Source organism: Brienomyrus brachyistius, chromosome 13 (genome assembly GCF_023856365.1).
Source record: "Brienomyrus brachyistius isolate T26 chromosome 13, BBRACH_0.4, whole genome shotgun sequence".
Lineage (NCBI taxonomy): Eukaryota > Metazoa > Chordata > Actinopteri > Osteoglossiformes > Mormyridae > Brienomyrus > Brienomyrus brachyistius.
The window spans coordinates 23,923,938-23,939,095 of NC_064545.1; the positions used below are offsets into that span (position 1 = coordinate 23,923,938).

The following is a 15,158-nucleotide window of genomic DNA, read 5'->3' on the forward strand; positions in this document are numbered from 1 at the left end:
CACAACTGATGCTTTCGCTCTTTATTTGGATCATCATGCGCCGTCTTCCTTCTGCCATATTGCCGAGTAACCGAGAAGGAAATTTTTTAATCGATCATTTTAAATAATCGAGTAATAGAGTTTAATCAAGTAATCGCGACAGCTCTATTAATAAAACAGTGATAAACAGACACACTGGACACAAACAACAGTAAGATGAAAGTCTGATTTAGACATAAATATCACGGTAATAACGTGACCCTGCATGGTACTCTTCAATTCCCTTTTCGCCAAAGCACATACACAGCCTTGACCCCCTCCACTGGAGACAGGTACATCTATGCCTTCATGACAATGGTCATACAGTCAGCAATTATTTTATTTTCATGCTTTTATATTTATTGGTGAAAAATTACAGGTAGGCCTATAACCCATTTATGTAGTTAAGTATACTACTGGCAGAAAAGATCCGCTACCTTCATGTAAAAGGATACATATCCACTACGATACCGGAAAATCAAAGGCTTTCCACTTTTTTTAAGCAAGTCAAAGGGAGTTTAAAGCGCAATATATGCCCCCGCCCCACAGAGACTGACTAAAGAAAAGCCGGCACTCCCCGGCAGACAGCTACCGATATGTTGATGATGTTTTAATTCCAAGATGCACAGGGTGCTAACGGAAACCACGGCCAGAACAGCATGACAGCGCCGAACAAGGTGTAGGAGGTGACAATGGCAGCACCTGCGATGCCAGCCTCTGATCTCCCGCTCACCCCGAGCTGCCACCTGCTGCCCGGGACCGCGGAAGCAGGCATTCTCTCGGGAGGGGCTGCCTCAGTCGCTGTGGCGGAATGCCGTCACTTCTGTGTGTTCGTGCCAGTGACACACTGGTAAACGATTACTGGTTTAGTTGATCTATACAAACAACCTTTTGTAGCACTTACACTTATTAAGGGTTTCCCCGGGATCAGTAGAGTGTATCTTGCCTCTTATTTTACTTCTTTGAGGGGGGGGGGGGGATCTACTACTGTGTACCGTGGCTGTGCCTTCTGTAGAGGGAGTCACGCACTGCATTTAAACAGGATGAAACCTAAATGACCTCAACCCATCCAACTGTAACCGGTGTAACAGTTAGGAGTAAAGCAGGTTTTTTATGGGGAGGGATGCTGATTACTGGCTCTTACAGAAGCCGCAGTCCTATATGAAACCGCAAGAGGTTCCGCGTCAAATCACGCGGCTCCATGTCCAAAAGTCGTATAACAGTTAATTCCAAAGAAAAAGCTCCGGCCATCCGTCCCTATGTGGTGCCCGCAGGACGGAGGCGCTTCTTGCACCGTTGCTCTCGTTACCGGTGACCGAGCTCACATTTGATCTGCGTTGCGCCGCTGACCGGACACCGCGGCAGAAGCCGCGCATCAGTGCAACTACAACGGGATCTGCAGGAGGAAAGTGTACAGAGGGTCCGAATCACATCGGAACTGCTCAGTGATCTGTTAGCCTAGAACACACTGTAATTTAAGGGTGGAAATTGAAAAAAGCGAATCAGAAAATATGTTACATATCCAGATTTGGTAGTAGGTTTGCGCACAAACTTATCTGGAAGTCAGGGATGTATGGACATGGAGTGGTCTGGTATCTTTTAACCATGCATGCGACTTTCCCTTGCGCCCACCACACCAACCTGTGAAGCCCGCTTAACCTAACCGTGATGTAAACGACAAATTAAGGTGTATGTTTCATAATGAGTTTCAAAATGTTACTGTGACGCACGTGGCACGGAAAACCCCCCCAAACCACAACGATTCTGTGTATAGTCACTTAAAGCGTAAAAACGCATGTTACGTAAAACTGCTTCTTTCTTGCAGATACAGCACAATAGAGACGTAGTGCGCTCACAGCAGCTGTAAGAACGTAGGAAACGCACTCCAAGAGGCTGCTGTCAGCTGTCTTTCAAGTCTCCGTTTACATACAGCTGCTGGAATAATGCTTAAAACGAATAAATATTAATTAAGGTCAAAGGATGGGTGCCGTATACATTCCAACTTGTGATGTCATGCACTATTACATTTAAATGAGGTTTCTTCGCACGGTCTAATTTAATTTTTAATGTATATATGTATCTATTTAAAGCATGCCCACTCTAAGGGCAAGATAGGGGGCAGAGCCAAGCGAGTGCAAAAGACAAGATGCTAAGAAAAACCTCATCTTTTCTTCGGCAGTTTCCCGTATTACTTACCCTTGGCAGTGGAGCGATGTACCGTCGCAAGTTGCTGTCCTTCGACTTTTGTAGTGAGATTCTTTCGTAACTAAACGTTGGGCGTCTTTGTCTTCATTGTATCCAACAAGAGTGCGCGCGGAGATCGGGGCAAAATTACAGCCCGGCGTTGGAAAAAACCAATATACTACCGTTATGTACGAGAGGCATCACTGCCAGGCACCGGAGTGAAAGTGATATCAGCATCCGCGGACTCCAGTCTCGAAAAACTCCGCCCAACTAAGGCAAGTCAATCGCGCACCAGCCTGAATTCACAGCCTGTTTCTCTATGCGCCCATATTTGGTACATCAGGGGACCTTAATATTGCGGAGACTTGCTCTGGTCCTGTTTGACAACAGTGTAAAATCTGATAAATGACTGAAAATTGCAAATAATTCCAGATTATTCACTTTAATTAATATCTAGGTCGTAATTTATCGAATGCATATCTCGAATTGCACTAAGCAGTACTAAGTGAAAAGGCCACCAATCAGTTCCTTTTATATTAGTCTGACAACCTATACAAGCAATTAACCGTAAAATACTTTTAATTTTCTGAATGTATATCATTTTATCCATAACTTTGTTTGATTACTAATCACCACAAATGAACTTATGCATTTCTGCGCAGGAGCTCCTTTCGGGGACAAAAGTCCAGCAGACCAAAGAAGTCAGGACTGAAATTCACCGTCGTGTGCCTACAGGTTACTGGTGCGCTTCCAGTTGGCGACCTTCAATAGACCTTGGACTCACTGAATTTCTATCAGCGGGAAAAAATGCCCCGATTTCACCTTTATTTCAAGAATGAGCTGCCGACGCCATTATTTCAGCTTCCCTCAGCACCTGTGCTAACTCACCTCAGGGGGCACCTGTATCAAAGGCAGATCGGTAACGAAGCGTCAATTTTTAGACGCATTAAGAGGATTTAAAAAAAAAAAAAACTGACCCCAAAAGGCATCGATTTTAAAACGGGGACACATAAGTGGACAGCTTAGAATGGGCCTAACGGACAACCTTAATTAACCCAAAGTCCCAAACGGCGAATCAGTTTGTCTTAAACACTCCCGTCTGTATCCAAGGATGTTATCACGTTTCACATTCAATTAGAAATGTTGAATAACATACAAGAATTAAATACTGTGGCCGCACTGAGGAGAGGATGCATAGGATAAAATGGAACCCCGTGCTAATGGAAACTAAAGTGAACAAAATTTGTATGGATACTATTACTGGTTTCTACGCTCTAATGCACAAAAACCTATTTGACAGCACTATAGCTTGAAGAAAGTACATTTGTAATTACTTGCATTTTACACTTGAAAATATCCAACGTTTCAAAGTCTTGCTAAGAACGTGAACATAGAAACGACGTTTGTATAACCTTTGTATGGCTCTGCGAAAAGCAAACGCAACACTGGGGAAACCGCGAAGGTGCATTTTTGCAGCAGTGTGTTGTTGCGCATCTGTGGTTAGGCAGCTAATCTTCCTTCTCTTATTATGGCCGTAAATGTTTCTGTAGTTGGGCTGCCATCTAGCGTTCAAAATATATAACAATACTCGAAATAATGAATCGGATGAAAATCATTTAGGCTTACTTGGGAAAACAACGAAAACGTTTTAAAATATGATCAATGGCAGGCACGTCTAAGGGGTAACTCGTGTCATTCTTATATATATGATTCTTATATAACGCTGCCTCAAAATGTAGCGATCCTTCTTTCAGACGTTTTGTCTTATTAACAAAGATAAATAGTAAAGTGAATGAGAAATTAAAATAAATCGCATTCAGATGTTCAGACATAAGTAGTTAATCAAAGAATCACGTTTTTTCATGCAGAATTGTAGCTCTTATAATCGGAGAGTAAAAACCTGAGCGTACAACTATGTTTTGTGATTTGTATTCGGTCTTGTTTTTTTTGCTTTGTTCCGTGGTTGTGTTTTACCTGTCTTTGTTATCCCCCTACTGTTAGATTCTGTTTCCTAGTTTGAGTTTCATGGTTTATTAGTTTCACCTGTTACCTGTTTTACCGGCCCTAGTTAAGTGTTTTCACTTGTCCTGCGCTACTCTTGTTAGCCCTCTGCATTTAAGTGTCTGGTCCTGTTCTGTTCCTGGTCATTATTGTTGTTTACGGTGCTGTTGCTAATGTTCTCGTCGACTGTGTTTGATTTTTGGTTCCCTGCCTGCTCCTTGTTGCCCTGACCTTCGGTAGTTAGTCTTTGTTTTTCCTACTTTGCTTTTGACCCCTCCCGGTCTGTTTGTTTTACTAGTGTTCCCAGTGTTTTCAGTTCTCTTAACAAACCCCCGGAGCTGTCAGTGGAACAACCGCCTTCCTTCCCTGCCTGCACCGCGCCTCGCCCCGTATCAGAAACCCCTCCAGAGCGTGACACTAATAAGTTCCCAGAAAGTGTACATAAAAGAAAACACAGGCTGTGATCGACAATTACGATGATAAAGCTGTGTGCAAAATTAAACAAATTAAAAATTAAACAAAACTTAACTTAAAACTGCTCAGTGTGATATACAGTAATATAGAATAAACTGGTTAGAAACCAGTTTTGGTAAGCTGCATTTTGTATTTGAAAGTATTTATTTGAACAGAGTACAGTAAGACAGCAAGGCCCAGTTTAACATTCTTTAGCCTCTTTAAATATAAAATTAAACATGGCTTTCATAGCTCATGTGATGGAAAAGAATTTCAGATCAGCAATGCATAATATCACCTTCAGAGATAAGTAAAGGCTCACCGGTGTTGAAGGTGGCTAGTGACTCTATATCAGAAAACTGAATTTAATAGTGACTTGCAAAATGCTTTTGGACAATGAATAATTACATAACAGTATACAGGTTTTGACAGCCCTTAAACACACTCATTTCAAACGATGTCAATGGTTCCAAATTTTGAAAAACAAAAGTGTTGCTGCCACTGCCCCTTTGCCAACAACTTGGGCTATCAAAGCTTTTTTGACCTTTACCATTTTACTATGTCACTGTGACAACAGTCAATGCTACATTGTTTAAAATAGCAGTATTGCTCAAAAACGGAATTCCATGTCTAGTGGTCACAGAAATGTACATTTTAGCACTTAAGAGTACCTTTTCCTTGTAAATCATTAGGAAGTGCGTTAAACCGTCATGTCAATATTATGGACAATGAGGCTCAAAGCAACTCAAAATCTCATAGACCTAACACAAGTATCTGGAATATATATATAATGCTTCCAGGATAAGAATAATGTCAATATATACATACACAACACAAGAGACTGGCTCTGCAAACCTGTTTTACGGCGGATCAAGTGATAACTGAATACGTTACCACACCTCCAAAATGGCCCTTGTCTGGGATTTGATTGGACACCACAGCACGGCATAATAAGGACATGGATAGGTTTGAGTCCCAAGGGCTGCGCTGTGACACCCTTTAGCAAGACACTTAACCTGAATGAATCCAGTGAAATATATAGTTGTACCAATTGGGTCAAAGTTGTGTCACGGTGGTAGGTGTGTGACGCGAGTTCTCACAGTACACTGCACTTCCTGTCACTCAAGCGTCTTCTTAAGGAAGTCAACAAGCAAATGGTGAGGGAACCCAAAGTCCAGCTGTACCACAACATAGCCCTGCAGAAATGGGAAGAGCGAGATGAAGCTTCACAGTGCGAGCAACTGCCTGCTGTCAGTCGCTGCCTAATTTCACCCAATGGGAACTAATAAGATATCAAATCAGAAGCAAAAGGATCCTGTTCATATGATGATTCTTTTTGCTGCCTTCTCTCTCGCACCACTAGCTGTTAGTGTTATTGCAGTAACTGAATAAACAGACACACATGTAATTATATCTTTGTGGGGACTCTCCATTCATTTCTATGGGGAAAACTCTAATCCCAACATGATAACCATAACCCCCACCCAGCCCTAACCATAACCATAAGTAACCAAACTAAATACGAGACTTTCAGCATGTTTAGTTTTTTGATTGCATTCACAGATCTTTGTGGGGACCTGAAAAATGGTCCCCATAACGTCAAAATAACAGGTTTTTATCACATTGTGGGGTACATTTGGTCCCCACAATGTAATATAAACCTAATCCACACACACACACAATCACTCTGTACTGTGTGGTACGGAGCTTCTTGCACTGAAAACGGAAAATGCTGTAGCTTGAGATTTAATGCCTATTGAAAAATGGGTGAGGTTAACCAAGGGGTACGTTACCTCCTGGGGTAACACAACAGGGTTGATGATATCAAACAGATCCAGTCCTTGTTTGTTCATTAGGGTCGTTATCCCCGTCTCCAGGTCTGGGGAAAAGTCAGTCAGTCAGTCAGTAAACACACAGAGGCGGCAGTAAGCACTGGGTTGAGAAGAGTCAGACTTAAGACACGGCTTTATGCCTCCCGTCAACACAAGCTGTAAGATTCAAAATCCGGAGGCTTTATTTACACTTTACATAAACACCAGTATTTTCTGAGGCGCTAAATGTAATCACACAAAAGTCAGAGAAAAGATCTACTAGCGACGTCCAGCACAAACTTCTGCAATTTAAGTTAATCATCGAGATGATTACTATTGATTAGATGACAGATGATATCTGGAGAAAGTGGCACAAATATAAAAACTTACAGGAAGTGATTTTAGGGACGCCTATCTTTTCAACAGCCTCCCTTAAGTAGTCCAGCTGCCCACCCTGGAACCAGGAAATATGGGTTAGGCAGATAAAAGGACGGAGACCTTCCCTCCGACTTGCCATTATGCGAAGGCTTACCTGGAGGCTTCTGGGAGAGACCGACTCCTCCAGGATGGAGACGCTTTCAAAGAGATAAACAACATTTTACTGGGTGATTTTTAAAACAGCCGGATGCTAGATGCTGAGCTGCGGCATCGTCTTCTGCTTCTCCCTTTTTTCGGGTTTCGTTTTATGTTTGTTGTCGTTTACTCTTAAATACCTAGACCTAGGTTTCTCAACGCGAGCGGCCGCCGGCCACGGAACTGTGGCAGGGAAATGTGGTCTGGACCATAATGTGCTGCTGCACGGATGAAAAGCCGGTCGCCAGCCAAGAAAGAGACTCAGTAAATGAGTTATGGCATAAATGATGAACAGAGGGGCCTTGTACTTGGGAAGGTTCAGAAAGCCTGATCTAGATTATATTAGAAAGTCTTCTGTAACCCCCTAATGGACCATAGCCATTTCTGTATGACTAATGCTAGTATTTAAGTTTGACTATACCACTGTTCTCGGGGGGCCCTCTGGGGGCATCTGGCTCTCAGGATCAGTTTTTTGTTAGCGTAGGATGCTGTCACGAGCACCTTCACTTCCTAAAAGAGGGAAACGCTCAGAGTTGATTGAAGTCACAAGAACCAAGCGCGTTTCATTTCCCCAGTGTCCATGTCATGTGGAAGCTGGGAATGTCTGCGGAGGTTACCGCATTAAAGGAGAGTGGGGGGGTGCCGAGGCTCCCGGCCAGTTCCACTGAGGCAGTCCCTTGCACAAACGTGCCCCGGGCGGTGGTCCAGAGATGGGGGGGGGTCACACTGCGCACCTTCAGCTCCGGTGCCTCTGTGGACAGCAGCTTAAAGACGCGTGTGAAAACATACATACGGCGGATGGGAAAATACAAAACGACACAACAGAACACGGGTGACTCCTGCTGTCGTCAAAATAAGGCAGGAAAAACAAAATACGCTGTTATCCTCACTGCATGAGGTTACCACGAGAACCTTTTGTTTGGTAGCGCTGAAAATGGAGCCGTGTTGAACCAACCATGGGAGCTGTTAGATAAAGAGCACAGCTTCTACGTCCTACACCCTGAATCCACAAATTTGGTCAAGTTTAAACAAGGCAATCAGTCCAATCAGAATGAAGTGGGCTTTATTACTAAGGGATACGCGACCATTCAAAAAGAGAAGAGACTCCAAGGCTTCAAGGAACACAAATATATCTCACACAATTCAGGTTCTAGCTGGCATCAGAATTTATATTATTAAGGCAAGAGCCCAATAACCTTCAGCAAATAAATGTACCTCTTCCAGAAGAGCTGGCTTGGCTGTAGAAAGGTCCACTTTGAAAAGATCCTGAAATAGTATTCAGAAACAGAATGAAACTGTAACACGCAAGTAGGGCCGATTGGGAAACGCTAATGTAATGCATCTGCTCAAGGTGCAACCACACACACACACACACACACACACACACACACATACACACCAGGAGCTCAGGGCCAGTAATGGTGCATTTATAGCGGCTGTCGAGATGAGCAACTTTAACCAGAGGCTCCAGGAGATCATCCGAGATCCAGAAGTACAGCATGCGGTCCTCTGTCAGCCGGGCAGGGGTGAACACAGAGGCATTGATGACCGCTGTCATGTTGTGGTACTGGGTTACTCCCTAGGCATCATGGGAAAGGGTCATGCAGCTCATGACATCAGAACACAGCAAATTCATGAGGCATCTCATCACGGAATGCATGCCAAACAATGTACCACACATACAAGCCACGTTAAATTAACAAAATGTAAAAGATTCAACCACTTATCTAGTCATAAACATAAATGTATCAGAAACACATCCAGACAGTGAAGTCTATGCAGCTGAGGAAAGCAGCTGCTTTCCATTCAAATTACAAATGCGGTTTTGGCAGTGCTGCAGTATCACGGCCTGTTATTGGATGGTGGAGGGGGGTACCTTGTGATAAGACTCTATGTAATTGGATGTGATGACTGGTGGAGCAGTGACTGAGATATCCACACCTATATCGCCATCACTCAGGAAGTTTTCTGCAAGATTTATGGAAGAGTACGACTTACTCAGATCCTAGAATGAGATTATAAATGCATAACACACAACACATTTAGCCCGGCCTGACAGATCATGACTGTAAATCCAAGACATACCTGCAGTCTCTTGTATAAAGTCAGCAAGTATGTCAGCAAGCTTATTAATCTCTTTACAGATCTGAAATTAGAAAAAAGCAAGGACACTGGGATGTTACTCTTCCCTTGTAGCCGATGGTTTGTAACAAGCATGTTACAAACAGGAGTCCTCTTAACCCCCAGCGTTTGGACATGTGGCTCCAAAACCAACCACCAGGTGGCACTGCTGAGTCACCAGCATTTCACCAACACAGTACGTCACACACCATTTCAGAAAAAATAAACAAAGGTTTATCCCCTCTTGGATATTCCTGGAGATGCAATATTTTCAGCAGTTTCACTCCATTTGCTGAACCATACAACACAATGGTCAAGGATACCCATCACCACATCTGAACTGACCTCCATCCTATAATACTAACCTGGCTCTTAACGACCATCTTCACCGTGAACGTGACAAAATCTGTGAAGAGCCTTTTGAGCCACCCTGGCCTGAAAACAAATAAAAATAACTGGCTTTAGCACAGGATTTAAAAATATTATATAAAATACTAACTTGTCTTAGCTAAAGCTATTATAGGTCGACATTGGTTCAACAGTATGAGGCTGATGTGGACTGACCAGAGAAATAACACTCACAATTAATATCTGTGAAATCAAAGTCAAATCTTTGTACTGGAACACAAGGTTATAAAGTTGGGGAATATGGGGGGGGGGTCATTTCAGCTACCCACTGTCGGTCTCCCTGTAGAAGGAGATGCAGCTTGTGGAAGGTGAGGGAGCAATCGGACGTGTCAGCAGCCACTTTTCCATCCCCACAGTCTGAGGAAGGGAAGCGAACAAGAAACGTGAGGGAAGATGAGCGAGTGCAACTGCTGGAGTCGCCACCAGAGAGCGCTGCTTCACACCGTATATGCTGCTTCATTTCGTATATGCTGCTTCACACCGTATATGCTGCTTCACACCGTATATGCTGCTTCATACCGTATATGCTGCTTCACACCGTATATGCTGCTTCACACCGTATATGCTGCTTCATTTCGTATATGCTGCTTCATACCGTATATGCTGCTTCATTTCGTATATGCTGCTTCATACCGTATATGCTGCTTCATACCGTATATGCTGCTTCATACCGTATATGCTGCTTCATTTCGTATATGCTGCTTCATTTCGTATATGCTGCTTCATACCGTATATGCTGCTTCATTTCGTATATGCTGCTTCATACCGTATATGCTGCTTCATACCGTATATGCTGCTTCATACCGTATATGCTGCTTCATACCGTATATGTTGCTTCATACCGTATATGCTGCTTCATATCGTAGTCATGCAGCGCTAGACGTTCCGCCCGAGTTGGGTTTCACCAAAGCATCGTCGAACCGAGATTATGGTTAATTTTACCACATGAAACATTGTTAATTTAAGAACATTTCTCAGAACATTCACTGCCAACACAGCACTTCATTCCTATCGTTAATTAACAGGCCTGACAGAGACTGGTTCGGAGCAGCCAGAAGCACTTTAACATGCAGAATTAAAATCTGACAATAGTGGCTTTAAAATACAAAACAATTGCTGATTTGCTGTATACATCCCATTCACACACGGTAGTACATTCAAACTAGACTCATTGTTTGAGCATTAGTACGTTAACAGACATCCCATCTCTCCCAGCAACTCCCTGACGGCCCCGAATCATGCGGTGAATTTTCATTTTACAGGGTGGTTTGGGAGCATTCATTAATATACATAAGAGAAACGCTATCTGATTGGCCAGTGAATGCCATACATCCAGTTCACCGGTCAATCAGGTAGCTTCTCTCAAGAATATTAAAGAGTTTCCTGAACCACCCTGAAAAAGCAGGTACCACATGTCAATGGGAGCACATTCTCCGGCCAATCAAGTAGCTTCGCTCGTGAATGTTAATGAGTTTCCTCAACCCACCCTGCAAAACTTAAATTCGTAATTATGTGTAATGTCCTAAAAACTTGTCATTCCGCTATTCAGTGGCGGTAAAATTAACAGGGCAAATGCTTTACAACCCCACCTCACCTGCTTACAAATACCTCTCAAGTATAGCCAACATCCCCTATCCTGCTTGTCCCTCATCCACCTCCCACAAATCATTATGTGTCATATTATGCCATTATGGGATGTCTGTGGGATGTAATTAAACCAAAAACGCGCGCGTGATGGTCGGCTGAGAGCGCTGGCAGGTAGAGGTATACTCACGCAGCTGGGGGTTGACAACCAGATCAATGTTGGATTCAATCTCAAAATCCACCGAATGTCCAAAGCCTATTCTGTTGAACAGAAGTGAATTTTTTTTTTGGTTGTACACTTTTTATTAAAAGTAGTGGTGTTGCATTCAAGGGCACTAGGCCCTAATGCCCCGTGCTTCTACAGGTCACCGAAATGAGTAGCTAAATTCACATGCAATACGAGAGGCTTGTTCCTCTGGTGAGTCTTTAAAGATCATGGAGCAGTATATCAAACTCAACAATGCAAGGCTAGTTGGGTGGTGCACATCCATATTTTGATATGTCAGGTTTAAATGCCTCACATGTTTAAATTCTGTCTGTTGCTGGTTCTTGTCCCATGACAAGATCGAAATTGTATGACTGGTGCCCCATATAACAGAAGATGACAACAAAGATATTTTGAGACGAAGCGAGAAGCAAAAGGACTTACAGCCAGCTGCCATATCCATAGAGGATGGTGCCCTGGAAGACGGCGGAGACGCTGGAGATGGAGAGTCCGATGTGTTCGTTCTCCCTGAGCTCCACCCTACTCTCCCCAATGGACAGATTGTGGATTTCCAGGCTGCAGTGTGATTTAAGGGTTACAGGGGTTAGAGTCTCTATTGCAAAAGTCATATGGTGGGAAATCTTCATACTGTCAGCAGTAATGTGTGTCACTAAATCCATTACTCAAAAATAACATCGTTATCAAATCTACTGCTACTGTTACTTTAGATCAAAAGAAATGTAAAAAAAAACATTTTTGAATATGACGAGAATGTTGGCCACTACATCAGGTATTCTTAAATAAACTGGAATTGGAACACATGTATGTCTTCAAACACCCTGTTGGGACCATGGACGTCCTACTCACTTGCTGAGATCGTAATGCACCTTCCCCAAGAAGGAGGAGGACTCTCCGCCCATGTTGGGGTAGCGGGCGTGCTGGAACGCAGCCTCAATCACATTGGTGGTCTTCTCGTTCACTGTGGAGACAGCGGAGTGCGTCGGGCTGCGCTCCGTAACCGGACACCAAGGAAGCCACCATCCTCATTAGTGGCAGCCGTGCTACCCGCCCCTCACAGGCACGGCTACATTCAGGAAAGCAGTACCCTGCAAAGCCTCTTCGGTGCACCAGCGTATTCCCACAGGCCACTGCGTTGGGTTACATTTCACCCTTTTCCAGGTCAATTCTTCTAAAGCTGCAGATGATTAAGGGGGCAGCAATTTTTCACCGTAATACAAGCCCCAAGGACAGTCTCTGATACTGGGTTACTGGGTGAACAAAATTCAGAGAAGTCCCTCGTTTTGCGAAGCACATGAAAAAAATCATTTTACAACATGTTAGAGGCTAACATATAATGCGTTGTCACATAAAGTTTATTATTTAACAATTAATTTTATTATTTGATTGAATGACAGTATTAGGTTGAACAATTACCTGACTGTGGGGCCTAATGGTTTGGAAGGTTGCTGGTTTGAATCCCTAACCTGCACAGTACCACTGAGGTACCCTGAGCAAGGTCCAGCTCTCAAGCCCTGCTCCCCAGGTGCTAAATAATAGCTACCCACTGCTACGACACATATTGGCTAAATACAGAGGACACATTTTGTTGTGGTGTGTCAACAATGACATTTTCATATTTCAATCAAATACACTAGTCTCCTCTAAGCCAGATATCATGACAGGAACACCTCAGCAAGGGCCCCAAGGAAGTAATTAAATTGGTAAAACAGTCAAGGCTAAACAAGAACTATTTTAATAAGAGTGGTCAAAGAACTGAGGCCCAGAAACCCACAATGGGAGCGGCTATCCTAAGCTGAGGAACCAGTTGGTAGCTAGCATGTTAGTTGTATGGAATATTACATACATTAGTGTTGTAATTAATGGAGACCCCTACAGTTAGATGGTGCTATATACCGGCACAGAGTGAGACAGACAGGAGATTGGAGACACACAGACATCCGTAGTCGGTGAGCTCAGCAGGCTGTACTTACACACCAGTGCTGCTGGGTAAGTGAGTCGACACACGGCACCGGTGATCCTGTATGCAGAGTTGGGGTCCAGGCATGACCAGGTCAGCCCAGCAAGGCTGAAGAACAGGAGGAGAGTGGAGATCCCCATAGCACCAGCTGGAGTGCCTTTGCCTGTGTGATCTGACCGAACGCTCGAGAGATCCTGCACCTCGGGGCAAGCCGGGCTGTATGCAATAAGGAGGGGGGGGCAGGGCTCAGCATGTGGGGCCGTCCTCATCGGGGGTGGGGTGCTGGTTTTAAACATCCATACAGTGCTTCGGAGACTAGTGGGGGCTGGGGGCCTAAGGTTTTGGGGGGAGGTCGGATGTATGATCGAGTAAGATCCCACCCCCCTCAGAAATGTCCAATAGCTCTCAGACACATATACATTATGGAAAAGCACCTAAACAATTTCTGGACTGTTTTACTTCCCCATACTGGAAAACTTCTCAATTCACTTCAAATATATACCAACATTCACAAGAACTAACCTTTAAAATGATCCGAATCTCGCATTGAGCCCATCATGTTCCGCCCCGCTTACCTCAGCTATGGTGGTTCAGGAGAGATGAACAGGGTTAAATGAAAGCTAAGGAAGTTTCACATTATTTGGTTTATGTTTAACAAATATCATCATAAAAAATGAATAAGATTTGATGGTGATTTCTTGGTGAAATATTTGAAAGTATGAAAAAAGGCTTCAAATAAAGTATTTCATTTCAAAATATCAATTCATTCCTGTAACTAACTGTAATTGTGGGTTTGGATGTGACATTCTGCTCTGCTTACGCTCGGTGCTGTCGCTGTGGTACTTCAGCATGACGCAGCGCTCTGCTCTTTTCCACAGTGAAGATGGTGTGCAGAGTTCAGGGTCCGCACATCCCAGCTGTTCAGCCGGCCTCCTTAAGACTCCCTCCCCACCTCCTCCAAGGGCTCTAGAGGAAATGATGCAAGAGGCGAGGAGGCAAACAGCCGGCAGTGCTGAACGCTGCTGCCGCAGTGGGGTCATGGTGACACGGGCCCCTTGGAACCAGAGCGGGAGGAAGCAGCTTAAACACCTAGGAAGGGAAGTGCAGTGAGGATCAATCCCTCGGAATGTCTAGCACTGCCTAGCAACACTATTCGTTCAACAACAGGAACGTATACTCAGGATGCTGTATATGATCCATCCAGTGATTCTCAACCCAGTCCTCCGGGACCCCTAGCCAGTGCACATTTTCGCTCCCTCCCAGCTCTGAGTATACCTAAACCAGGCGTGCAGTGAGGTAAGATGGAGCAAAAATATGGACTGTCTGGGGCTCCTTTAGGACTGGGTCGAAAAACACTAACCTAAGGTAACGCGTATCTCATAGGCTGTGAGCATCCCTGGCAGTATAAGGGCCAAGGTTTTGCAGCAGTTATAGGACACTAAACTGGGTTATACTACAGGTGCTGGGCAGAGACGCAAAGTACCACGTGTATGATAATGCGACAGTATGCAGCATATGTGGGTGCACTGCTACACCAGCACCGCGTCCACAGAAGTGTCTAGCGGCTGCATGCAAACCGCACAAAGGAAATGCGCAGCAGCGCGCTTAAAGGCCTTTTGGAATGCGACACCATAGGCGCAGGAGCACGACTGGCATTTCCTGCATAAACTGCGGCACCTCGCAGTAAACGCCATGTTTATCTTCCAATCAGAATCTGCAACAATACCAGGAGTAAGTGAACTGATTGACAGCAGGGAGGTAGCTCTGACCCTCCCCAGGAGTGAATGAAGAAATGGGGGCACTTCTCCAAGCTTGCTGGGGA

The 15,158-nt window shown here is 44.2% G+C and overlaps 2 protein-coding genes across 2 annotated transcripts in view; both read right to left on the reverse strand.

Annotated features, from left to right (window-relative positions):
- LOC125706031 (copine-2-like) overlaps positions 1-2,949 on the reverse strand; it is a 33,859-nt gene extending 30,910 nt beyond the window's left edge. The window contains exon 1 of the mRNA XM_048972464.1: positions 2,215-2,949. The gene's annotated coding sequence lies outside the window, so the exon portion shown is untranslated. The remainder of the gene's footprint in view (positions 1-2,214) is intronic.
- Positions 2,950-4,837: 1,888 nt separating this feature from the next.
- On the reverse strand, positions 4,838-14,212 carry LOC125706033 (cholesteryl ester transfer protein, plasma). The gene is made up of 18 exons (XM_048972465.1): positions 14,157-14,212; positions 13,859-13,916; positions 13,350-13,552; positions 12,226-12,337; positions 11,803-11,934; positions 11,344-11,414; positions 9,839-9,926; positions 9,527-9,596; positions 9,126-9,186; positions 8,917-9,008; positions 8,440-8,619; positions 8,256-8,306; positions 7,658-7,804; positions 7,462-7,550; positions 7,000-7,042; positions 6,858-6,921; positions 6,450-6,535; positions 4,838-5,852 (listed from the first exon to the last, which is right to left on the reverse strand). The coding sequence occupies exons 3-18, from the start codon at positions 13,474-13,476 to the stop codon at positions 5,775-5,777; spliced, it is 1,491 nt and encodes a 496-aa protein (XP_048828422.1). The 5' UTR covers positions 13,477-13,552; positions 13,859-13,916; positions 14,157-14,212; the 3' UTR covers positions 4,838-5,774.
- Between the last annotated feature and the right edge of the window lie 946 nt (positions 14,213-15,158).